The 27,351-nt window shown below is 50.2% G+C and overlaps 1 protein-coding gene across 15 annotated transcripts in view; it reads right to left on the bottom strand.

The window, feature by feature from the left end:
- RBFOX2 (RNA binding fox-1 homolog 2) overlaps positions 1 to 27,315 on the bottom strand; it is a 177,684-nt gene extending 150,369 nt beyond the window's left edge. For 5 of the 15 annotated variants that reach the window (XR_013945181.1, XR_013945182.1, XR_013945183.1 and 2 more), the window contains exon 1: positions 26,803 to 27,312. Coding sequence is in view for 12 of the 15 variants with exons in the window: in XM_080576869.1 (XP_080432995.1) it covers positions 26,803 to 27,006 (204 nt within the window). In the remaining 3 variants the exon portion in view is untranslated. Of the gene's footprint in view, positions 1 to 26,802 lie in introns of all 15 variants that reach the window. The other 10 variants (XM_080576873.1, XM_080576876.1, XM_080576859.1 and 7 more) reach the window with 6 other exon arrangements.
- Between the last annotated feature and the right edge of the window lie 36 nt (positions 27,316 to 27,351).

Genomic DNA, 27,351 nt, shown 5'->3' with positions numbered 1-27,351 from the left:
AGTGTACACTTTTTTTGGATGACATAAGGCAGCATCTTCATACTGCTCCGGGCATAAAGGAAATACAGCCTGCCTCTGCTGCTCCATGACCTACGCTGGCAACAATAGATCCAGCGCAAGTTAAAGCCCCTGGGAATACTGTGCACAGCGTGACGTCTATGATCCAGCGAATACAAGGACAATCTGCATGCACAGAAGTCAATAGCACAGAATATTGATTTCCCTCTTTTAGTAGGCAGAAGCATTTTAAAATGGCAGCTCATCTTCCCTTCCACTCTTACTCAACAGGAACCGAACAGGGCTCCTAGTAAGCCTTTAAAATCCAGCAGTGGGGGCACCTTTGCATGCCACAATTACCACACGCAGCTGAGGAAGCATTTCACACATGCTAAGCCACTCATTAGAGGGCAACACGCCCATGGCATGAAAATCCAGCTTGCTCTAACACGACAGCTGTAAGCTTTTGCAAGGTAAAGAGAACGAAAGAGTTCTGCCTTAGCAGACAGCTTCACTGCCTATGCTTTCTCAGAAACACAGGATGGAAAATATGGAAGTGAACAGAGCAAGGGAGAAGACAAATCTCAGACGCAGAAGGGAAGCCAGTGGATCACAAACCTGTTGGTTGATTTTGCAGATATTCAGAGATTGTTGCTCAGAGGCTAAAAGGAAAGAAGTCTACTCTTACTTTGCAGAAATAAACTATAGTTGTTATATTACCTTCAGAAGAGAAGATAAACTATTTTTTTGGTTGGCTGTGAAGAGGCTGCAACATAAAATTAAATCTGCCTTACTTCTAGGGAAATTGGCACGAAGAAGAGTGGCACAACAGCACATGATTCGGCCAAAATCATGCTGTATACCAAAAGTCCTGGAGGCAAATAGGTGCAAGATAAGTTTTCTGTGCCCTGGACATCCTGACCTGATTGCATAAGCTGCCCTAGATAGCTACAGAAATGATTTTCCCAGGTTTGCTTTACAAACCGGCTTTCCTTCCCCACACACATCATTGCTAGGATTGCCCAGGCAATCACAGCTCCATCTCCTGGATACCAGTGCCTGCAGCCACTGGTCAGCCCAGGAGAAGGGCATAAGCCAGAAGGGCCAGAGCTGGAATGTCGAGGGGTTAAAAAAAAAAAAGCCCAGGGGATGCAGGCAGCGGGACTCAGGGTGAAGAAAAGGCGGGCTTCATCCGAGCCCCGCGGCCACGGCTGGTTCTGATTAAGCCTGCACGATTGTGGAGCTGCACAGGAAGCGCTGGGGGTGGGGGGGGTCTCAGTCATCGCCATCCCAAACACACTGGTAATCTTTGTGTTCCAGCAGCACCATCTGGAAACAGTTAGAGAGAAACAACTCCCAGGCCTTCCCTCAAAAAAAAAAAAAAAGAATAAAGAAAAAAAAATCACTCTTAAGACCATTAAGCCTGGCCCCTTCATCCCCCTCCTGGAAAGCTCCTCTTCCTGCAACAGCAGTGAACAAAAGGGCATCCATAACGGAGAAGGAAACCCACACACATGCAGCAGCTCTCCCTGCTCACTATAGGTGTCCCAAGGTGGCATCGCAAGGGGCATGGGAAGATCCAACCCCCCCAGCATCCGGGCAGCACAATGTTTCATGAGCAGCACTGTGAAAGAGTACCCAGGGCACTAATCACACCTAACGAGACTGGCTTGGGCACCCAGTCCCTCTGCAGCTAGAATATCCCCCAACAGGAGGGATGCCGACAAATACTTGAGGGGCATGCATGAGCTTTAATCCCCTCTGAAGAGGACGGGAAGACACCAGTGCAGAGCACACCCTTAGGGAGATGCTCCCCCTCTGCCTCGGGGGTACCAGGAATCGTGGGGGCCCCCGGACAGAAGGAGCAGCTTCCACCCCGAAGGGCTGCCACAGCCCGCCCGGGCCTCAGCACATGCTCTGGAGACAAGAGGTTGTCTGTCGCCTAAATGACACGTGCTGGTATTTTAAAAGGGAAAAGGAGAGGTCAGGACTGTTGAATTTTACCAGAGTAAATCACCCAGGAACGGTTTATTACAGAGGTACGCCCCTGCACACAGCTTGTAGCGGCTGCCACCTCCACAACCAAGTAAAGCCCGCAGGGCTCCTACCCTTCCTTCCTTGCCTTTACCTTTATTCGCCTCTCTCCCACACATCAGCATTTTTCAGGGTTTTTCCTCTAATTAGACACCCAAGTGCTACACGCTTGCCTACAAAAACGTAGAAACATATCAAAACAAAATCAAAGCTAACCTTTCAACATCCCAATTAAGCAATTACATACGAAGGGTAACATGACTGATTCCTGCTACAACACAATGCCGTTGCACTACAGAAAACACGCCTTTGCTTTTCGTCTCACATCCACCCTATAACCCAGTGCCACCTCTTTATGGGCCGCAGGCAGGCTGGACGAGATGTGGCCACACGCCAAGGCCCTCTATAATCAGAGGACAATTCATAAAAATAAAAAAAGTCTTAAAATAACAGGTTTTCGCAACCGCTAACCGAGGACTCCTTGGAATCCACTTCTTTTATACAAACCTCCTCGCTGCTCCTGCAAAGCTAACTAACACAGCTAAACACAGCTGCCCTGAGACGCCAGCACGGTAGATGTGGCCATGCCTCTCTGCCAAATACATGAAAGAGAGAAGTCCTGCCTAAGTCACCAGAAACACCCATCCTAGACAAGTTGCCCAGTGCGGCAGACTGTAGCCAATGCCCCAGCCCAGCTCGTCCTTGCTTTAAGGGAAGAACCAAGCGTCACAGTGCAGACAATGATCAGAGGGAGAAAGGGGTTAAAATGAGGAGGAAGGGCGCATTAAGCCACGAGCCTCCTTCCCTCCCAGAAGGACACCTCCTCTAGGCTAGTTCTGAGAGGAGTTTCAGTAGATGCTCTGTTTCGAAACTTTAAGAGAAAGGAAGAAAGACCTGCCCTTCACTGGGAGGCCGCATCCAAAAAGTTTGGAGAGCACTCTGCAAAGAAAGGAAGATGAAAAACAAAACAAAACCCAGCCCTGCTAGAGGGACAAAACGAGGGAGTTACAGTAAGTTGTTGTTCCCATTTCGTTGCAAGACACGAGGCAAGCCGCTCTGAAGGCGTTCCTAAGAAAGATCGTGTTACTGCGGAGAGCAGTTATCCAGCGAGGTGTCTGTAAGTGGTGTGAATTCTTACGTTTGGCCCAGATCAGAGCACGAGTCCTGCTTATAAGGGAAAAGCTGCTGCTGCTCGTATTCCACCCCGAAAGGCCAAGAACCTTATGTATTAATGGAAGAATGAAGTGAGAGACTGCCAGCAGTCTCAGGCACTGGATATTCTTATACCATTATTGTACAGCCCGAGTTTAAACGCAGCCATCAACCACAAAAATAAGACTGCAATTAAACAAGAGGTCACAGGAATAAATCAAGCCCTGGAAAGATCAAGGCAGGTGTCAGAGGCCTTTGTGGCCATGGCAGCGCTGAAACACCAGGCTGCTGCGCCCTGCGAGGCCTACGTCTGCTGACCAGGCAGGACACGGACACAGCTCTTGCCTGCAGCACCCCGCAATCCTGCAGTGCGTTTCTCTCTCATTTTAACAGCTTAAAGGTCCGTTAGAGCCCAGGAAGTCCTCAGAAACAGCAGACAGCCTCCTCAGAGAGCCTCAGCTCCACCCTATTGCCTCCACAGATCGCCTAAAGCCACTGGAAAGAGACACGCACCCCCCAGAGGTCTCAACGCCCCGGAACCGCACATTCCTGCGAGCACCACACAAAGGCATCAAAGCCCCATCCACTCCCCGCCTGCGAGACAATGCCATAAACCAGCTGCTTGTCCAGCAAAGGAGCTAACCCAAACTAGTTCCTCACAGACCCGTGCCCTCGGACTAGCCAGGCCTCCTGCAGCACTAACCACAGCCCCCAGCAAGTCTCATGCAGGAGCCGGACCAGGAGCATAACCGCCGATCCCGACCGCCTTTCCCTCAAGGTCTCCCCGACCCCGTCTCCATTTTTTCCACAAAGCTTTTAGGAGTGCGGCAGCATTGCAATTCTACCAACTTGCAAATGTGATGGAAATTACCACTTGGTTCGCGAGCGTGCACGCGTGGGAAGGGATTATCACGGCACATTCACGTAAATCTTGTTTCCTTCACAATTTAGTCTAAAAACCTCTTCCGTGTGCAGTCCCGGGAGACTTATTTGCATTAAGAAGTTCCATCTCCCTTCCCCAAGTCTAGAGATGAAATGCAGAACAGCAGAGATCTGAAAACACTCAGCTCTCGAAATCACCGCATCGCATTTCTTCCTATGCGGCACATCCATATGAAGGAAACAAAAAAGGGAGCTACCCTCCCACCACATGCAAACATCTTAAATTAGGTAGAGAAAGTGTCAGTGCAGCAGTCTCCTGAACCAGAGCAGACCAAAGGAACCACGACAAGAAGCAGACAGGAGGGCTAGTCAAAGTTTCAAACCATGCCAAAGCACCATTGCCTTTTTTGTTTTGTTCTTTCAAGGTTTCTTTGTAAACACAGCCAACGTTTGTATTCAGCAATCTCGTTGCAGCCCCATGAATTCAGCTCTACTTGTTCCTTCTTGCTGCACACTTGGTAACAACTGCTCGGCCCAGGTGTAAAGAGATTAAGCCTTGGCCCTCTTGAGCTACACAGTGATATGAAACATCTTCTTCTAAGAGCACGGTTTTTAGAGCCAGATTAAGCCAACGTCAAGATGATACTGCCAGGAAAAGGGATCGCCCTGTTTTTCTCCTCCTGCTCTCAAGCGTGCATCCGCACTTCACCTCTTGCATGTGTGATACAGACCACATCAGAATACAGCAGATCAGATCAGCTTGCACGTCCTCCTGGACTCTAATCCCTCAAAAAGGAAAAGGATTAGCTTCATGTACAAAGGTGGTCGCTAAAGGCCACGTAATCCCTCAGAGTGGACACAGAAGGTTGTAGGTTCACATGGTTGGAGACAGGGAGAAGGCAGGGCTCTTCTTTCAGTGAAAGAAGCATAGTCTTGGGCCAGGTTAAGCCAATAATGAAACTGCAACAAAGTGATCTGCCTCCTTACAAACTATCCAACCTGACCTCCAAGCATTTCAGTCTCACACACAGGCATCTTTAACAGCCCTTTAAGATTCAGAGGTTTTATGCTAATGAAGAGCTGACCACGAGCAACATCAAGCACTCATCCGAGGCAGCAGCAGAAAGTCTTGTTTCTGGTCACATTTCACGGCTTCTCTTCCAGATGCCAAAACATCCCCGGTACCGTACAACCTAACTAGATAACAACTATCTAACTACATAGATAAATGGTGATGTTTGCTCACTCACACTCTTCTTCTGTCTTCATCCCTCAAGAGGCAGCAACTCCAGTCTGCTGCCATTCTACCAACGAGTGGAGGCGTTTAAGTGACTTTTCCATGAGCAAAGGGGTGCTACATAGATAGTAGCAACAGGTATGAAAAGCCAAGCCATCGTGCTCATTCCAGTAGTTATTGGCAAAGCAGGGAGAATCCAGGAGAAAAAAGGCATTTCTATCAACTAAATCCAGCCCCACTTGGAAGCTAGTTTTCAGATCAGTAATTACTAAGGACATATAGAAACAGATGCTAATTTTTTTCCCCACATTGTATTTAGAAAAACGTGCATAAGCCCCTTTATTTTTTTAAGGGCTTCTATTTGTGACTTTCAGACAAAAGTCATTGCTCTTCACAGCAGGACCACACACTACTGTCACAAAGAGGTGTCAAGGATTTGACGAGCCCAACTGCAGAAGCATTGGCTGACACTGATTCTGGGGAGGATGGTAAGATGAGGCATGTTGCAGATTTCACTATTAAGCACTCTAAAAGTACACATCTCCAGTCACCAGAGCTATCCTTATAAGTATTCCCACATCTCTTTCTGATGCCACAGCCTCCAACAACAAGATCTGCGACATCCAAGAGCCGCACACATCCTAAAGCTGAGAGACTTAACCTCAACACGGAATATGACCCAGCTTCAATTATTAATGCTTTCATTACCTCCCAGCAGGACTACATACAGTGTGGTGACACAGTGACAGCACAAGGCTTCAGCTTTTAGGAAACTCCAAATCTCAAAGGAACCGGAGCTGACAACTTCATCCCCTGGCACACTGCGGTTCTCCATGCAAATGGCTGAGCACATCTCAGTGTGAGCTTTCACACAGTTCGTGGTGCAAAACATGCTGCTCTTGAAGCCCAGGAGCATCGCAACCTTCATCACTTTCCAGGAGTGGTAGTCACCTACAGATTTCACATCCTCTAACAAAAACATGTAGTGAAACCTTGAGTTCACATCTTAAAAAGTGAACAAAAGTTCTTCAAAAAACAAATCTTGAAGGAACAAATACTGCTTTTCCTAGAGAGGAGAGGAAAACACAAACACCTTCTCATGGTAATAGCCACATCGCTTAATGCATTACAAGAAAATACCCAAACTATGACTGCAGAAGACAATGTTTGTGTACATTAAATACACATGTGCATACCCATATTGAACATATCTGCAAATAAACGTGGCCAAAACTGAAACATAACAGATCCATGAACCTCCTGGGCAACATCCAACACCAGTGGGGATTTGCAGCTAAAGCTGTCACAGAAAAGAAGAAAGGCCTAGAAAAGCTGCCCGATTCACAGAGCATCTTCCCAGTGCCAAAAATCGAGTACTGAAGCACCAACACTACCACTTGCAGCATATAAATGTTTGTGTCAAAATGAAGCTTGTAATCCTCCCGGGTGAAACACCAAACCTCCCAAATCCCAACCAACACGAAGACAGCATTGCATCAGTCTGAGTCTATTGAAAGACAGCGCTGGTGCCTGGAGGATTACTTGCAGCCTTAAAGCAGTGGCAGCGAAAAAAAATTAGAAGATGCTGGAATGTCACACAGATGCTGCTGCATGGGAAAGCTGTTGTCAGCTGCAGAAAAAGGCACTATACATATTTGGGACAGAAGGGTTCAACACATGCAAATCACAGATTGACTGAGCTTGCTTTTCACTCCCATTGCTCTTCAGTCAGATCAGGAGCACAAGGGAAGGGGCTGGAAATCTGCTGCTTTCTGCAAACAGTCAAAAATCTCCTGGGGAGAAAAAAAAAGAGGAAAGGAAGAAGAAAAGGTCCGTTTCTCTCACTGCTGTTATCAAAGTCAAAAATGGATATAAATGAGAAGTTCCAAAACTTTAAATCTCTACTAACAGGAAGATAATATAAAAGTGTCTGGACCCAAATGGGGGATGGCAAATTCTAGCTCTCTCCTGCAGCCTGGGAGCCAAGTGTTACAACAAGACTTAGCTTCTCAACCCACTATATCTAGGCCTTGCCATCCAAGAGCCCCAGTCCACCCCCTTTTGTGTTTGCCTCTGGATGGACTGAATGCTTTTGGCCTCAGCAAAACCACACTTACATGCTCTGCGTGCTGACGGCAAAGCACAGCCCCACATCACCTCCTGTCAGCCGCTGCACAGCCACCACCACAGGCTTCAGAGCCTTTGCAGCTTGCTGTCTCCCTTCCACTCGCCCAGCGTTGTAAGTATTTGTAGGAAGCTTGCTTCAGACATTTCCCTCTCCTCTTGCTCTTCTCTGTCGGCAGGGAACACATCGCCTCTCTGGCTGCATGAAGGACATAAAGGGCATCACCACCCTCTGCTCCCTTGCTTCCAGCCTTTCTGATTCGATCGCCGGTCAATGTTCACCGACACACGCGATGATCCAGGCTTTCCCGGGGTTTGTGATTTGCTTCTCGCTCCACGGAACCACGCTGAGTCCCCTCTGCCACTTGCTGCAGAGAAGCCACAGCAGGGGCGCTGCGACCATCTCTTCAGCATGCCCCACGGCTCAGAGGGGGGAAGGAGGAACAGCACGTCCTTCCTGGGCTCATCCACTGCAGCCACGTACCATGAGCTGAAGCTGGGGAGATAAGCAGTGACTAGGGAAGACCTCACCTTTGGCTGCGTGGAGCATTTTTGGCAGGGAAGGATTTCCCCCCGCCCACAGAAAGGCTCCCTGCAAGCACCCAGCATCCGTGCTGGTGTGAAAGGAGCGGGTTTCTCCCTGGGAGGGAGCTCCGCTTTCCCTAGCATCTGTCAGGCCCAAGGGACCTCAAGGCACTTTATAAAACACTAAAATCCCAGCAGACTGTAACAGCACAGGATTTAAAAAACAAAATGCATCTGCCATCATTTATCACCTCTACTACATAAGTCAGTTTTTGAGGGAAATTATTGGCTACAACTCTATACTCCTATTTTGCTCTCATCGGATACAGTAGTTTTTAAATATCAACAGAAGTAATAGGGAAAACAAGAAAGGATGCTGATTTATTCAACAAAATCACCAGAAGGAGATTCTGGACAAAGAGGAAGAGATAAAGAAAGGGCTGATTTACATGATCCAATTAGAGGCGAAAAAACATTGCTCTGTGCAGCCAGGAGGATGACCTGAAACTCCATCCCAGCACCATCAGCCAGGACCAAGGAGCACTCTGGTCACAGAAAGCTTCCCCAGGGACCGGCCACCTGCTGTAATTGTAAGGGGAAAAAAAAAAAAAAAAAAAAGAAAAAAAAAAGAAAAGACCAATGCAGGGCTGGGATAAACGCACTGAAGATGGTGGTAACAAATAAGCATCCATCCAGGAGTTCTTACAGAAGTATGAAATACTCCTCCAAAAGTATAAAGCACTCTTTATGAGCTCTTAGGAGCTGAGATAACATGAGCACTACAGATTTTTTAAACATTTAATAATAAAATTATTCAGATTAGTAAGACTAGTATCTTAGGCAGATGGGAAACGGTTTCCATTAGGACAATAAAGGAAATGTTTCCCCTCAAAAAAAAAAATAAAAAAAAAGAGGTGATTGCTTTTTAGCACCAACAGCCCTGAAAATGCAGGATATGCAAACAAAGAGAGGCTTAAGTTGGATGTAAAAAAATAAGGACGTGGTTTACAGTGAAACCCATGCCACACAGACAAAATATAGGCAGGACAGCAAATGCCACGTGCAGAGAGAGGTCAAAAAATGATTACAGCGTGGGAATCCATGCAGACTCCAGAAGGAGGGGAGCATGAAGGTGGATGGAAACCGAACCAGACCTGCTGACAGCTGTTTAAACAGCAAAAAGGCCACAGACGGACAGGCCGCAGGGCAACCTGCTTTCATGGACTCAAAGCCACAAGGCTCGCAGATGCCCCAGGGCACCCACAGCCCTAGGGAACTCGATACCCACAGCAGTGAATAATTCAGGCCCCGATCACTTACACGGAGCTAAGGAAAGGCAAAGCCACCCCGCGGGAGCCACACAGGGTCACTTGTTCCCGCACACAGCTCCCTGTGTGCCGCTGCACGGGGACCGGCGCCGGGACCGTCATGTGCTCGCCAGCAGCCCGGCCCCCAGGCTGAAGCTGACGAGGATACGGGCAGATCCCCGGCAGCCTCGTCTTCTGTAGGAGCGGCCGGCGGTGGATTATCAGAAATGGGAAAAACTGGGGAGGAGGAGGGGGAAAAGGATAAGAAAAGACAATACAAAAGTGTTTGGGGACATGAAACATGTTAACCTTCAAAGAGACACGGCTGTTGACTCATGACGTTGTGTCATGCATCAGAGGAAACAGCTTTTGGAAAAAATCCTCTGTGCTGGTCAGCAACATCTACAGATGACCAGAGACACGCAGACAGCAGGGCCAGCCCTCTGTCTTCTCCACCCAGGCTGAGAAAAGACACTGATAAAAACTCAGCACGCCCCAGAAGCACATTTACTCTCACCACCACTAGGAACGGAAAGACCTCAAGAATCTCTTCAGGCTCCCCCAGCCCCAAAAAACCACACCTAATGTCGAAACTGCTGGGCTAGGCTGTGATCCTCAAGGCTAGAGAAGTCCTGGCAGACCCACCCGGTGAGCTGGGTGCTCCTGATTTTAAGGCATGCCTCCCGCAGCACAGGCTGCAACACGACAAAGATGCCTCGGGCACACCACCAGAGCTCCCTCCTACCCCAGCCCCGCGGCCAGATGTGCCCTGACAACGGGTACCCCACATTACCACGCCAACTGAACAAAAGCACGCCGAATCAGCCGGGGCACGAGCAGACGGCAGTTGCAGCAGCCGACGGCAAGAAGCAGAGCCTCAGCACATCCCGGGCAGCTGATAACAGCTCTGAGTCAGCCAGCACCCAGCGCGGTTCCTTCCACCACCACCACTCGTGCTCCCAAGGACTTCCCATCTGTCTGAGCCAAGGCTGGGCGCTGAAACCGCAGTGGCAGCATCCCCGTCTCCGTGAGATGGGCCTCTCGGGCCCCCCATGCTGCTGCTGCTGGCTCTGGTCCACGCTGTGGTACTGCATGAGTTCTGCTGGACAGGCACATGGAAGCGTATAGACCAGGGGGGTGAGTGGAAAAAGAAATAAAAAAAGATATCTCACTCACTAGCACTCTTTTTGCTGCAGGGGCAGACAGACAGGGCAAGGCATCTTATGCACAGATGTCTGTCCCGTTACGGATCTCCCTGGGGCCCGCGAGGGCTCAGACTGCAGCTCAGCAGACAAAGAATCCCAAACCCAACACGAAGCCGCGAGGAAATCCCTGCAAGCCGGGGCTCCAGCAGCAGCTTCATTATCCTCACTGCTTTTCTTATTGTAATTTTTGCACTCTGCTGACTGTTGCAAGCGTAACGTTTGAAATGTACAAATCCATGCAAAAAAAAAAAAAACATGCAGGGGGAAATCATTAACTGTATTTTAGCTGAATAAAACTTGGTTCAGGGCGTATTTAGATCAAGCCTTTTGACACTTCAGATGGCACTGCACCAACATACACGCGCCAGTGGCTCTTCCTTTGTAAAAAGGTGGGAAGAGAGAGAGGGGAGAAGAATACACAGCCTCAGCCTCAATCACACGTCCTTTTTAACAAGCAAGAATTACTGCATCACTAGATTTGGCGGCAGTACTTAAAAACAAATCGGATTTGGTGAGAGGAAAACAAAACGATTGACTCCTGACATTTGCAACCTGGAGTATATTAGACCGGCTCCTCCATTTATATTTAGTACAACAGCAAAGATAGCAGCGGCCCCCAATTAAACAGAGGCAGAATAATCTTTACCGAGGGATCAAACACACCGGTGCCTGGGCTCCCCGGGACGCCAGGCTCCCGCGCGCTGCGGAAGCCACCGGGTGAGTCACCGCCGCCGCCGTCCCAGCGGGGCACGATCCCGGGGCAGCTGGAAACAGCTGCTGAGATCAACCCAAAGGGGCAGAGGTGTTCGGACGAGATCCTGACGCTGAGCACCCAGACAGCTGGTTTACCCCTCTCACTTCGGCAGGACCGTACACCTCCCTGCACCCCCAGCACCGCCTCCCCATCAAAGGGGACCGAAGGGCACGTTTGAGCTCTGCTGGTGGTTCCCAAAGCTGGGAGAAGCTGAAGCAATGTGCTCGTGCTGGATGGGGAGGCCCTGGGATGAGCTGCCCCACAGCCAGGTCTCAGGCCACATCCCATTACATGGGGGAAAGGAAAGACGCACAGACTGGAAGGGACAAAGGGATGCCATCTGGGCACGCACACTTTGGTATCCCTGAGTTTTAACATACGCAGGGGACTTAGAGCTCTCACCAGGCTCCTGACTGAAACCTTTCAAGGAATTTATTGATTTCCTACCAGCTCTTCACTATATAATTTTCCCCACGCTTGCATTGTGTTTGCATTGTGCTGTTTGCACTGGTTGTACTTTAGCACACGCTACCTGATTGAGCGAAAAAAGATAAAGGATGCAGCTCTCCTTTAGCTTCAGACGCACCGTGAAAAGCACAAGAAACCAGCATCTGCTGCCTTCATTACACCCCAACACCTGCAGAGCCACAGAGGTCTGCACACAAGGCAGCAACCGTAAGGTTTTGGCCTTCTGCTAGCGCCACAGCAAAGAAGAAGAATTAGGTGAGCGTCCTGATGCAGAGCTAGCCTCCGTTTCCATAACCAACCCTCTTCGCTCCAAGAAAATAGGAGTTATTTTACACCGCGACCTTCAGCCTGCAGGAAATGGCAAGGTAAGAGTGGAGAAGGCATATTTACAGAGAGGAAACAGCTGGCAAGGGGCCAGAGGAGTTTCTTCAACGTGGAGGAAGTTCTCCAGCTCCCAGTTTCGGTTTCTGGGACAGCTCAGAGCCACCACGCGGATCTCCGCTGCCTTCAGCTGCGAACATCAATCTAAAATGAGACACCTCCCCGGACAATAAAAGGAAGGGTGTGAATCCCCCGGCGAGCCTGCCCAGGAGGTGGAAACACGGCGTGTTCGGCCAAACCTTATTACAAGCCATGTTTGGCCTCTCTCCCCCCGGCCCCGCATACCCCTTGGCCACGGCGAATAATTGCCTTTCCCCTTCGCCCGCGGCGCCATCGGCTGCCATGGCAACCGGGGACGATTTTCCTAAATTCGGTCCGTTTTCAAGGGCGGCACGCACGTGCCGACACATGCCGAGGGGGCGACTTCAAAACTCGGCTCGTCGGGGCGGGCGAACACGCATCCCCCTCCTCGCCTCCTCACAGCCCCTCTCCTCCCGCCTGCTGGCAGGGGACCTGCCCGGCCACACGGCATCCCCGGGGACATGGCAGCTCCCCAGGCTCGCGCTGTCACCTCACAGCTCCCCACACAGAGCCCAGCCCTCCCACACCCAGCACAGCACATCCCCCGGCACTCTGCTGGGAGGCATCACGGCTTCTCCATTTCAGGTCTGCTTAAGCTGTGTGTGGGGAAAGCTTCACGTTACAGACAAACTAGCCCAACACCTAGCAGGAGCCAGAAGGCATGGTCCTACAACCTTCCCCAAACAAACCGCAGGTTCGTGAGCCACCCCCTCTTTTTACAGGTGACCCAGCAAGCAGGCAGCCACAAGATCCACCCCAGCAGAGTCAGCTGGATTTGAAGGCAAATTCATCTTCATAGAATCATGTCTTGGGTTGGAAGGGGCCTTGAAGAGCACCCAGTCCCATAGGCAGGGATGCCACCCACTAGGTAAGGTTGCCCAGGGCCTCATCTAACCTGGCCTTGAACACCTCCAGGGATGGGGCATCCACAGCTTCTCTGGGCAGCCTGTGCCAGGGCCTCACCACCTCACCAGGAGTAAAGAATTTCCTCCTAACCTCTAATCTAAATCTCCCCTCTTTTAGTTGAAAACCATTCCCCCTCATCCTGTCATTATCTGACGCAGCAAAGAGTCGCTCTCCATCTTTTTTATAAGCCCCCTTTAAGTACTGAAAGGCTGCAATGAGGTCTCCCTGGAACCTTCTCTTCTCCAGGCTGAACATCCCCAGCTCTCTCAGCTTTTCTTCATAGGAGAGGTGCTCCAGCCATCTGATCATCCTTGTGGCCCTCCTCTGGACCTCTTCTACCAGCTCCACATCCTCCTCGTGCTGGGGGCCCGGAGCTGGCCACAGTGCTCCAGGTGGGGCCTCACACCATCTCTGAGATCACACCAGAGTGGGAGCTCACAATGGACACAAGCCCTGACTCGTGGGAGAAGGCATTTAAAAAATGAGAAATCTCTACCACCTTTTCCACTGTACCACTTATTTTACACAAGAAATCATGAAGCCACGTCTAACAACAGGATCCAGACCCCTACCTGTGTTTCAGTGAGCTCCGGGGCTAGGGAAGGATGGTGCAGTTGAAATGCTGCCGAGCGTCCCTCCTGTTAAGGCACCGGGCTGCTGCAGCACGAGTTGGTGGCAGCAAGCAGCTCATCTGGCATTCCCAAAACACCCTCTGAGGATTATCCTCTTCGACGAGATAGGGGGCAATTAAGCAAGGAGGCCATCTAGTTCAAACCAGAGGAAGGAGGGCCCACTGAACCTGTGCTCTAAGATCTCTGCTCCTCTGCAAACGGCCCAGCGGAGTTGTTTTGTCCCTCTGTGCGTGATCTCTCACCATAATTTCTCTTCCTAGCATCGGTGTTATGTGATTACATGCACAAGGACTTAGGAAGGGCTCAATTCTATGATAACGGAGGCTAGGCTAAAGAATACAGGGATGTTTAACTGCTAAAAACAAAGGATTAAATCTATGGACAGGAACCAAGAGATCTGCTTTGATTCCTGTAAAGCTATCTGCCTTGAATAAACTCTGTGGATACATTAGTCTCCGTCTAGCAATACATGACAAAAACAACTCAGGCCACCTACTGTCTGACCACCCTGGAAGCGGTGGAGGAAAAGGAGCTGTTGGAAATGTCCTCTGTTCCCTTTTCCCTGACATCCCAGCTGTGACTGAACCTCTCCCTCAAGCAACAACACTGCTTCATTTTGCTGTACATCCTCCCTTTCCGAGCAGCACGTGAAAATGATGCTGCATCCTTGCCAGATTCATTGCTGCCCAGGGGGTTAAATACAGCAACAATGAATTGACCAGTCCTGTTAATTTAATTCAGCTACATGGGAAATCTGTAAACAGAAGCAGAAGCCATGACAATACTATCAGAGGGCTCTGAACACACCATTGTATAATTTGCTTTTGGTTACTGCTGCCAACCGCGCAAGGAAGAGGAAATTTTCCTGCCGGATGTTTTACTTTTTTTACTGTTTAAGCTCCTCCAGGTGAGAGGAAAGTATCCCACAGGCACATCAAGTGCTCTACCCAGCCAACTATATTCACATGTAAGACGCTGAATTAGCATTCGACAAGATGACTTCCAGCGACTCCTGACCCAGGCATAATTCAATCGAGGGGGAAGTCGCCGTTGAGGCCCCCGGGGAAGCAGCACCTCTTCTGCTGGAACGGAGATCAGAGGTGCCTCATCCCATCCTTGCTTCCCAGTGCAGCCTTATTTCCACACAGCAGCTGTTCGAATGCGGCCTGTATGAAAATCACTGCATTTTCCGGCAGTAACTTTGTGCAGAGTTGCCTCCGACAACGAGCACTACGCAGTAACTACATAGAAACAGACCTTCCCGAGGGGGAAGCTGCTCACCCAACAGCCTCTGCACCCCAGGAGCACCCTTACGAGACAGAACAATACTTACCTAGGAATTAAAGTTGAGCAGTGGCCTATTAGAAAGTTCTCCACTACTTAGTGTGACCGTATTCATCATCAAAATCCTGCCCAGGAAGTCAGAGCCAGAGCGAGCCTTACAATGGTAGGAATTCACCCATAGCAGGGGAACAATGCCACATGTTTACTCTTGCTCAAAGGGCCCAGAGATTCAGGGACGGTCTTTAAAATCCCATTCTGGGAACAAAAGTAAAAATTGCTAATCCCGGAACGAAGCAGACAGATCACACAACCCCTCAATCTTCATTGCAAAATCTCAGAGACCAGGAATCAAACTGGCAACCTGCAATAAGAAACTGCTCAGTAGGATGGCCACATGAACTGCATTTCAGACAAACCCTGACGATCAAGTAAAGCACACAAACCAAATAAAAACACTTGACACCACTGTGCCATCAAGGCTGGTCAATTCCTCCACTGTACTACATCTTTTTCAGAGTTTTTGCACCATGTCCTTACCAAGCATCAAATCCAAGAGAAGAAACCCCACATGCTATCTTACAATAGGATCCCAAGCATAGAGATTTTCCGTTTATTTAGAGACAGACACACTACAGAGATCACAGAAGAGCTTGCTAAGACCTCGTCAGCGACAACGATGAAAAGGCAGACATTTGGCATCCTGGAAAAACTGAGCGCACAGCAGAGCTGAGAGCCCCGAAAGCACACACCTCGTGTAACGCCTGCTCCCGGGGACCGGTGCTGCTTCGAGCAGCGGGTTGTCACCACGTCCACTGCACCACCAGAGGATCCTCGCTCTGCGGGGACAGGACCACCGCCACCCGACTGCAACACCCACACCGACAGCTACTGAAAGCTGACAGAAACAAGAGCTTTTTTACCATAGGATGATAAAAAAGACCTGGCGAAGCGCTGCACATTCCCCACCCACGTGTTAAAATATGGGCTGGCTAGTCTTTTCCTTTTACGTTGATTTTCGGATGCCAGCGTGAAAAGGAAAGAGAACCGGATGACCAAAGGTGAAAAATAGCAGCTGGTGCAGGAAGGATGAGCAGACACACTACAGAAAGCTGCACTGCAAAGCAAGCCAATCCCCCTACCAAACTCCATGAAAGCTGCCAAACCCTGTCCCATGAGGCTACCAAGACTGGAAGTTACTTCTTCTATGGTAAGTGCCTGCAGTAATCACAAATTCCAAAAATGAAACAAACGCCAAGCTCAAAAAAAAAAAAAAAAGGCAAAAACTATCTTCCTGTTTTCACTGGAAAGGTCATGCCTATTTAAGGAAACCTTCCCAAGCAACATGGACATGCTCCATCGACATCCATCAACTAACAGCCCAGAGTTAACTGCAGTCACTCATCAAAAAATTCCCGGTCCTTAAAACAGTCGTGGTCCGAGCTCTGAATCCAACCCGTGCTCCTCCTGGCAAGCAAAGCAGTCAGGAATAACTGATACTACTCAACATCAACACGGCAATTCACTGACCGGTAGAGGAGGAGGAATCTTTACTTACCCCTTCAGCCCCGAGTAATAAGAGGAAAAAAAAAAAGAAAAACACAGAAAAAGCCTCACAGTGCCTCCATCTATTCTAGTCAACGCCTTCCCCATGGAGAACACCCATCCCTGAGAGCATCTGCACATCAGTCATGAAGTCTGATTTAAAGAAAGCTCAGATATGTTCCCAAGCCAACAGAGAGAGAGATTTCAGGCCAAAACATAAAGCACCAACAATTTTTAGTGATGTAACTTTGTGATTTATCAACAGATAGAGTTATTCTTCCAAATCTGCAATATTTAGCACGACCACATGACACCCCTGTTAAACTTGAAAAAAAGACAGAAGAGATGGGAAGATGGTGGCGAAAGGCAAGAATTCCCTCCTGGAAATATGCAGTCAGCAGATAGTGACACACCGACAACACAGACCTAATTATATGCATTATTTCAACTTCCTGGCATGTTCCACTCACACACACACACGTCTCATAAATGGATAACTGGAACACACACTCGAATGTTAGCCTCGGTCTCGTTCACCACATTCAAGTCCATCACAACAGCCCAGTTCTCGGACAAGACTAACTTGTGGGTCAGAAGTGGGAACTGGAAGGACGGATGGAGAGATGGGAACGTTAAGACAAGTTAACACACTATAACCTTCTTCGTTTAAAAAAAAAAAAACAATCAAAACTGACTTTTTTTTCCCTCTCCCTCTCCTCTTTTATGAAGTTTCCTCTGACCCACAATGGATATTTAACCACGACGTGGCCAGCACTATTCACGAACGCTGCCGTCAACTCCTGCTGAATCCATCCCACCCTGGCAAACGATGGTCTTGCCTCTGTGACTGGCGGCTGTGACCTCTCAACCCACAACATGAGGTACTTGGCTTGAAGGCCATTACTCTTAGGGGACTTGAACTAGCCCAGGGAGTCAGAAGTCTCCAAGAAGTGCTTAGGTATAAAGGGGATGGGGAGAAAAAGCTGTTAGACTCCCCTGGTGACACTAGCAGGTGCCAGATCTTCACTCACTGGCTACACATGAGCACTGGGAGGCCTCCTGCCTCATCTTCTCCTCTTCTCTTCAAGGCAGCAGGAGTTCCTGAGACACATGTTGATGCACAAGGAAGGCACTGCCAGGTTGGTCTTTACCTCCTCCTGGGAAAAGGCAGTGGGATGGGGTGGTTTTTCTTCCCTTGCAGCTTTATACTACTTTCGGTGCTGTAGTCTGACAATCCAGGCCACAAGAGCAGGCATCTAGTCCAAAATCCTCACCCTGTTCTCCAGGGCTCTCTGCAGACGGCAGAGTCCCAGCCGCACGGCACATTTCTATACCCCATTTTCTCAGTACCATCCTCAGGTAACAAGAAGAAGAGAACAGAACCAAACGCTCGTGCAGAGCAGCAAAAAGCAGGCACTGATGGGATGCGCCAGCAAGGAGGGAGATATCAAGTCCATGATCACTCAAGTACTCTTCACCCAAGACATCCAAATCCCAAGTAGTAGAATTGTTCTGCTGTCTGAACGTGCTTCAGATCGCTCCCGTCTCCTCCTGCTAGCCCCACAGCACCCACGCCAGGACCTGGGTCCCCACGGAAGAAGCACCCATTGCTGGCACCCGTCATGGCCAGCTCAGAGTGCCCTGAAGACCAGAGGTGCCGGTCCTGGTCCTCATCGCAGCCAGGATGGGGAGCTGGTCCCCATCCCTCCTGTCTGCACAGCAGCTTGCTGCTCATTAAAAGAGCAAAAAATATTTATTTATTTATTTGGTTTACTTAAAAGGCAAGGTAGCTACATTCTCTGCTAGAATAGCATTTCAATTGCGAAAGTCGAGAGCTCCGCATTTAAAAACACCAGTTACAGCTATCCGTGTAACTCCATTTGGTTTCCTATAAGCAAATAAGATTATATGTAATTTTTCCTGACTCACATCTGATTCAAGCCCAGCTCTGAGAAGAAACAATGGCTGTGTAACATGCTTCTCCATCACTGCAGAAACTGAGAGCCTCAGGGGTTTGGAGCTAAAGGCCAGCAACATCCCTTCTACTTAGAAAGTTTCATTTCAAACCTCACTCATCCTATAAGGTCAGTTTCTTTACAATGCTGACCAAGTAACTTAGTTCAAGCTTTTCCACTTTTTTTTTTTCAGATGAAGACTACATCACTTTTTATTTGCCCAACATGACACGTTTAGAGATCAGCCTGTGGCAATGGTGGAAGCTGTAGAGAGCTGTAGATCAAGTGTTTAAACATCAAAAGAAACCCATCAGCTACAGTAAAAACAAATAAAAATAGTAATGAAAAAAATCAGGTTGCAGGTGTCAGTAGGATTTTTGCAAAACTGGCCGCATTACCAGTACCTCAGCTCCTCATTTCCTACAATAAAAGATAATATACCTTTCCTACCTCTGAGGAAAACAGCAAAAATAAGATCATTAGTATCTCTGAAGCACCCACGCTACCGTGGTGAGTACCACAGAAAAGACCATTAAAAATTAATAGTTTTGTATTCAGCGCATGGTTTAGATTATCTGCAGTAAATACGGTTTGGGGTCATGCATTAGATGAAAAGAAGAAATGAAATATTGAACAGCTCTCAATCCAAAGCCTGAACTCACACCCATTTTAAGCGATAACAAAACTCCTGCTAGATTTAATAGCGCTTCGGTGAGTGCTATCCATTTGAAGCCCTTAGAGATGAAGTCATCTACAAAAACCTAAAGCGTGCGACCGCAAGATTCAGACCCCACACGGTGCCTTCTTGTCACATCACAAGAGACATTCAGATCTTGACAGAACAGCAGAAGCGAGGTCCATGTTTCACTGCCTCAGTTTCCCCCGTGATCTGGACCAACATCACGGAAGCTCCTGCTTCCTCTCCTATGTCCCACCAGCCCCAGGACAACATCTGCCACACTGTGCAGCCACCTTCCACCTCCTTTGGGACGCCCCATGGTTGAATCAGGCCCTGCTGTGACCACAGCACGACCCAATGCTCCTTCCCCAGCCGAGCCTTTTGGATTCCTACGTGTTACCCCAGGTTGCGTGCCTGGTCCCACTCACGGGACCAAGAGAAGCATCACTTGAAAGTTGTCTTTGATCCCAGAAGCTACCACAGCTCCCTCAAAAGCTGAGCTTCCCCAAGTGCCTAGAGCCCAACGACAAGGCGAAGCACCTACAAATGTACTCCATCCCCACCCAGCTTCACTCCAAGGCTACGCAGGGCTTTGGACTGGAAGCAAACACAGGAAAGGGGCCTCTTGGAAAGAATTTGAGTCTGGGATAGAAGAAAAAGAAAGGAAATGGAGAAGTCCTTTAACGCACGCTCTTCCCTTCATTTCTTCTTCCCATGAGAAGGATGCAAAGCCACAAAAGAGAACAAAAAAAAAAATCAAAGCGGGGCAGGAACTGCTCAGAAGCACCCTCCCATGCGCTGCCGTCCAAGAGCAGCATCCCATCTGCCTACACCGCCTACAAAACCCAGGGCTGGAAGGAGAAGGCGCCCAGCAGAGCCTGGCTCTCCCAGCGCCTCGCCAGCCCGCCGTGGGCAGCAGAGACTCTCGTAAAACCGACATTTCCCACCCCGCCGCCAGCGCGGAAACGGCAACCTCCAGCAGCAAATTATAGGCCCGGGATCGCAGCTCCAGCCCCTTCCCAGCCCACGCGGCACTAAATCGGGCCTTGCACGCGAAGCCTTGGCGGGGTTTCACTCCCGGGCATCGCACCCCGCGGCGAGGGCCGCCCCGGGTGCCCGCGAGGATCCCCCCTCCGGCAGCAGCAGGGGCAGAGCTCTGCGGAAAGCCGCGGCAAAAAGGAGCGCGCTGCAAGAAACCTGAGCTGCATCCAGATCCCAGGGCCTCAAAGCCTCAAGGGAGAATATTTTGATATTTGCAACACGCAGGAACGCCACATAAGGTTGCTTCTTTAGCCTCGCTATTAAAGGAAATTTAGCTACATACAGCCACAGGGTAAAAAGCGCCGCTGCTTTTTTTTTTTTTCCCCTTCCCCTCCCCTTAAATGGCGCGTGTTTTTCCCCATTTCTATGCTAAGTAATACTTAGCATTATTGCCGAGGTAATTACGAGCAGATAAAACCCAAGAAAGTCATAAAGAAAAAAAGCAACAACCGCTTCTAGCCCACACTCTTTGAAGCGAGCATCCAATTTTCCTGCACAGCAAACTCTCCTAGACAAAGGCGGCGACAAGCAACGGCAACGGGAAGGCGCAGCCACTTTACCAACATCCCACTGTCCTACACAAGAGATGCGAGCGCGAGATCTCACGGCCTCTTTTCTAATTGCTATGAATCACAGGCCCGCCTTGCCCACGCTCCGAAGGTTAGTAGGTGGCAGTGGCAGAGCTGATTGAACACCAATGCCTCGCCGGGCGAGCTAGCGGAAACGGCACTGCTCTACCCAAACAGACGCTGGATCGGGCTCAAATTCAGCTGCTGTCCCTCATTAAACAACGGGACTTTTGTATACAACCTTTCCTACTTTGCAGCTACTTCAATGCATCACATCGCAGAGTCCCGTTTCCCTCGGTCCAACCTCCGAGCTGCTGCGGGTGGTTTCAACACATGCCATACGTACGCATGACGAGCCAAATGCGAACGGCTCACAAGCGTCTTCCTAAACATCCCGGGCATCATCCAGAAGCGAGAACTCATCCTGGAAATGTCAAGATGCGATGGCCCCTTCTCAGAGAAACCAGGGACACGGTCCCAGAGGCACCCCAGCAGGATTTTGCAGAACAGCACAGCGGTGGCATGACAAGGGGCACTGCGGGCCAGGATGGCCATACAGTCCAAACCCCGCAAGGACCAAGGCCTGGCGTGTTGCAGCCTTTCCAAAACGTCCTGCAGGAACAGAGGCTTGCTCGTGAAAGAGAAACAGGGGCAGGGGGGAGCATCCTGAGGAAGAATAGCTCGTATTCTCGAAGAATATCACGTATCTCTCAAAATAGCACTTTCCCGAGTTTAGAAAAGATTGCAGGCAAAATTAAATTTACTGGAGAGCAAAGGCAGCTACAGGCCCAAAACGCGGTCAAGCAGCTCTAATCCCTAAACATCGGGATTATCTCATGACAGCTACACTCCAGCCTCCATTCAATAGCACTGTAAAATGTAGATCAACAGGATGCTTCAATGAACTGGAACTCGTTACCTCTAATTGCTTCTCTCACTTCACTTCTGGACGTCCCTCTGATCCCTTAGCCACATCGTTTCAAAAGCACACACAGAGAGGTCAAGTAATATGCAAGACGGGCAAATCAAATAACAGGTTTCCCGTCGGCCAAAACACCGGCCCTTCTCTTTTAGTTTGTATGAAAGTTTGGGCTTGCCCCGCGTCACGAGACGAGCCAGCAGCACACAGCGATGGGTTTTAGAGCACTTCCAACCGATGTGACCCCAAACGCCCTCCCGAGGGGCAGAGGTCCCTGCGCAGCAGCCCAGCAGCTGCTAGCGATAGGCTTATTTTGCAAGCTACCAGCGACCCGTCCTTCGGCTGCGGTCTCTGGGGGGCCTGGACCACACGCAAAGCCCAGCCCAGTATCACTTCCACACGTCTCCCACCACTGCCCAACCTGGCTCTGGCTTCCCTCCCACTAATGCAAATGAAGCAGTTAATTTTTTCTTTTATTTTATTTCTATTACCACTGCCTCCTTTGCCTCTCCTATGCCCTGGTTTTCCCGCTGCCACCAGGCTCCCTGCAAGGAGAGCAGCTGGCAGCCCTCGGTGCAGCCACCACGTAGCACCCAGCTGACCCCCTGAAAGCAGAGGTGTGAACCCCAAATGACAAAGGACGAGGTGGGAGCCCCACTGGCGAGGTCGCTGGGTGGAAAAGAGGACGGAGAGTACTTCATGGGACGTGCCCTGGAGAGCGGCACGCCAGTCTGAGCTCAGCTGCGACAGCGAGGTGGGCAGCCCCAGCAAAAAGGGCAGGGAGAGCCCAGGCTTCCTGCACAATGCCAGCACGCTCGTGTTTCTCAATGGGAACTCTGAAAAGGACAAATTAACCAGCATATGTGTACAGCTGGTACACGCACTCAGAAGGAAACCATCTCCTGTAGAGCCAGACCTCTGTTCGGCTTCCAGCCTCTCAACTCCGGCCATCACCTTTGAACACAAACCTCTGAAACCCAAAGAGAAATACCAACAGAGCCTGTAGGGGTACTAAAGTATCCTGAATACTTTACTCGAGCTTTCCATTTTCCTGAGCGTGGCAGGAAAAGAGCCAACTTTAAAGTGCTCTCAGCATCTCTGTAATCCCAACTCCAAGCCTGCGCGCCAAAAGTTTTCTTTGAACTGGAGATTTTCTAAGTCCTCCCAGACTGTGTCAGGTAACTCCTAACACTCAAATATTTAGGTAAAAAAAAAAAAAAGTAAGACAAAAGCAAACAGAGAAGCAACAACAAGCTAGAAGGTGATTGATTCATTATGCCTCAGCACCCTGGCAATAGTCTGTCCAAACAGCATCCCAGGAAACCTCATCCTGGATCCGAGGCAGGGGTCAGCTTTTAAAGACTGGAACTGCATTTCTTTTCTGAAACGTGGCTCCACATGTCTTTAGGAAAATGGCCACACTGTGAATAATAAGAGGGAGGAAAAACTAACCTGACTGCACAGCGTTTCCGTGATTTACTGGAACTCGACGTTCTCCTCCGTGAGATTTAAACATACAGATTTCCACAGGGTCACTCGCAGTGCAAAAGCTGTTATTCACAGACCCCTTCTGCTTTATGGTCCCCGTCAGCCCTCTTACTTATAAAACCCAAACCCATCTTTGGAAACTATTAGCAGATTTGTTTCTTGCCCTCCTCTGAAGCACCATTAAAGGGCCATAGCTTGAACTGGGACAACAAGTGGAGCATGCTGGTGCTCTTGCTTGTATTGATATCCTTCCTGGGCATGTAGCTAGTGTGCTTTGCTTGAGGTTAAGCAGACGGCTAGATTTCAGACCAAACAGGAATTTTCTCCCCAGTCAAATTGGCAATAGCTGCTGGATCCCTGCCCTCTCCCGCTGCAGGAGCCTTCGCTCTCATCCTGGGATCAACCAGGAATCTCCATCTCCCCAACCTCCCACCACAGCACCGGCAATGCCCCTGCTTCTCCCTTCAGTCCAAGGTTTCCCACCTTCATCCTAGAGGGATTCGAGCTGGTAGAGGGTGTTAAAGAGCATCTTCTGGCTCACAGCAGGAGGAGAAACAGCATGGATTTTCTTGCAGAGCGAAGACTTATGGTCTATTACATCATTATTTACAGTCGCTGGGGACTGATCTCAGCAACACCAGTCATTTTTATGAACCCCACGCAGACCTGCCTGAATGGCAACACAAAGTCACTCGTCACTGCCTTTAGAAGTTGACAGGGACTAGGTAAGGTACAGACCTGAAGCTGCACTAACAGCCTTCCCTGACCAGTCACGTTTACCACTGCAGAAGAGCAATTTCCCCCCCAGGTACTCAAGGGTACCAAACACAAGTCGTTCTTGGAAGAGGAACAAGGATCGGCTCACACTTTGCATCTCAGCCCTACCACGCTGCTCTCAGACACAACTTTAATTCACCAACCAGACTTGATCTCGTAACAAAGCCAAATCAAAATTCACCTTGGGTACTGAATGGTCAGTTGATCAACTCGTTCAGCCTTGTGCGATGCAACCAGAAAATAATTCAATAACAACTTCCTAGAGCAGCGTAAGCTGGCTGGTACGCTTCCAGCACCCTGATGGGGAAGGTGAACACTGCACCGAGGCATGACACCCTCATCTGCAGCTCCAAAGAGAAAGAAGGGACCCGTCCCAGCTAACCACAACATTTCTTTCCTCCTCTAAGTCTCCTCCTCTAAGAGACTTTCAAAGACGAGATCCTCGCAAGGGTACTTCCATCTGTGCAGCAGTTGACCTCTTCCAAAAAGCAGCAAACACAGCTGCATCAACAACTGCACTTGGGTGCAGTGACTTAAGCCAATATAACTTTTTTCCCCTCTGTTAGGGTCTATTTTTACCCAGACCAGCAAGCTGATCCAAATGATTCAACTCACCCAAGCCAGCAAACAGAGCCAGCTCCTAGCTAGTATCTAAACAGTTAAGAAGCAGCAGTACCTTTGGGGCTGTTCTTTTCCAAAGCTTACAAACACATCCAAATACTTCCAGGAGACATTCCTGGCTGGTGGTATTCAATTTTTGCCACTTACGGACCTCAGGGAGCTAAAAAGCAGCAGCTTGCGCTGGACCTATTCCTCCCACACCGCGATTAACTAAAGTATGTCCCAGGAGCAGATAGCTGCCATGATCCGATTTGTCCCAATCCCAACTCAAGCAGCTTTACACCACCCTCCTAACAAGATCAGCACTGGCCAAGCACCGTTTATCCAGCCTGATCAGAGATGGATTAGATAATGAAACCCTAACTGCATAAGCTGTCTGAGCACGCTCGCCTGAGACAGCAGAAAACAAGCAGCCCAAAAAATTTAAGGGATACTTCAAGCTTAAAAGCATGCTTTGCTCCAAGATCTTAGTAACCAGCTACTATCTTGTCCTCCTGCGGGCTAGGTTTGATATTTCATGTTAACAGACCAAAAAAACACCACTATTAGTCTTACGGTTGCATCACTAATTGCTATAGCTAAACTATTTCTTTCAGCAATAGAAGCCGTACACATGTCCTGAGCCATCAGTATGTACGAGTTATGCACGGAAGGAACCGTAGCAAGCACGGCACCCCGGGATTCCTCCCAGTCAGCCTCGAAACACGAGGTCACGGAGTTTACACAGCAGCAGCCTGTGGCTCTGGAGCAGGAAGTAGAAAATTGACAGGATCTGCAGGAAAAACAAGGTACAACAGTTGCTGGTGTTATTTCCAGCTTCCAGAAAGCCTCTAGTACATATGAAAAAAAAAAAAAAAAAAGAATAGGCTCTTTATTCCTCTCGTAAGCATTACGTACAGTTAAACGTAGAGAATTTGCTAAAAAGGAACCCGTTATTTTCAAATGAAGTATTTCTAAAGTCAACACTATCTGAACAGAAATCCTCATGAAAGGCCACCTTATGTTACGCTTTAAGGTACAAAGATATAGGATTTCAAAACATTAGAGAACACATCTTCCTGGCGCAGAAATCGTTTGTACGACTGGCTTCGACTTCGGTGTTTTGTGCTTACAACCAGGACGAGATTCTCCAAACAAACCACCACTCTCCTTAGCCCTAAAAAACGTCAAGTGAAACTTCTGGCCAAAATAGAGCGCATGGGTGCTCCACTGCCTATGTACACATACAGATCAGATGTTCATCCTTTATGTTGAAAAGACTGAAGAATCTTTTCATGTGCATACATACAGAAAGATGACAATTACACCAAGAACATCAAGTAACTACAGTATGGGGATCCTGGTCTGAAGACCGGTTATATTGACCATAGACGTTTCATTTTAAACCTGGACTTTATTCATTGCGTTTCTCTGCATAATTTCTCTGCTGTTTGCCAGCGTTTGACATGGAAACCCAGCCTGATGTTCTGCTCGGAGCCACAATTAATCCCTGCTACTGCTAACAGGGCTGCACACTGCTGCGTGTGCCTGCTGTGGGAGTCCCACGTCTGAACGCTGCGATCTTACTACCGCGTAGCATTCACTGAGCAGAGAGCAAAACGCTTTCCTTCGTTTCAGTACTGAGCAGAGCCTTTGCTGGCTATAGAAACTGTGCCAGCTTTTGTGGAAAAAAAAAATAATAATTTTAAGACCAGTTGAAGTCCCTTTGTAGGGATCTCCAGCGGATGAACCGGCCTGTGTCGATACCAGAGGGTTTAGCACCAGTTGCAATAAATGGGTGCATCTCCGCAGGTCAATGGGCGCATCTCCTGCGGGATGCATGCCCCCGGAGCTGGGCAGACCTCACACCACCGTGCTCGCGCCCATCGTAATTCCCAGCTGCACAAGGTGTGGGTGCTCCCTGGGCTCCTTCTGGGGGCAGGGTGTCGGAGAAGCCGTGGCTCCAGGGACGTCGGAGCCGGGCGAGCCCCACGCGGGGTGCGAGGCCAAGGCGGGACGCGGCGATGCCACGGGGACACCCACCCTGCTGGCACCTCCAGCGGGAGGTCCTTTGGGGGGCACCTGGCCTCGACCTGACCCAAAGGGGTGCAAGGAGCCGGGATGGGCGAACCGCGCCGCGTCCCTGCGGGCGAAGCACCCCAGAAGCGGACAAAGGGGACACCCACGAGGGGGTGCCCGGGGGGGGGGGGGGGGGCTGAGTCTCCGCTGCCCGGCCCGATTCTCCCCCCGTACCCCCGGCTACCTGCATGCCGCCGCCCTCGGCCTCCGCCTCGGTCCGCAGCCTCTTGCTGTGGCCGCCCTCGGCGCCGTCCCCGCCGGGCATGGGCTGCTCCGGCTCCGGCTCCCGCTTCACGCCGCGGGCGGCCCCGCCGTTACCGCCGGCGGCCAGGAGCTGCGGCTGCTGCTGCTGCTGCTGCTGCTGCGGGGGCTGGCCGCCCTCCGCCATCCGCGCCGCCGGAGCCCCGGCCGCCCCCCGCCGCGGTGGCCCCGCTGTCAGCACGGCGCCCGGCCCCGCCGGAGGACGACGACGACGAGGAGGAGGAGGAGGAGGAGGAGGAGGAGGATCGGGGAAGGGGACGGGGAGCGGGGGGGGGGGGGGGGCCGCGGCCCCGGAGGCGGCGCGGGCGCGGCGGGCTCGGAGCCACCGGAGCGGCTCGGGCACGGGGAGGGGCCGAAGCCCCTCGGCAATCTCCGGAAGCGCCCGCCCGGGGAGCCGAAGCCGCGCGACCCCCGCTCGGCAACCTTCGGAGGAGGCGGAGGCGGGCGGGGCGAGAGGGGCGGGGCCGTGGGG

The sequence above is a fragment of the Anser brachyrhynchus genome (genome assembly GCF_964034855.1).
Source record: "Anser brachyrhynchus genome assembly, chromosome: 1".
Lineage (NCBI taxonomy): Eukaryota > Metazoa > Chordata > Aves > Anseriformes > Anatidae > Anser > Anser brachyrhynchus.
Note: the sequence above shows the minus strand (reverse complement) of the source record. Positions and strands in the feature narration are given on the sequence as shown.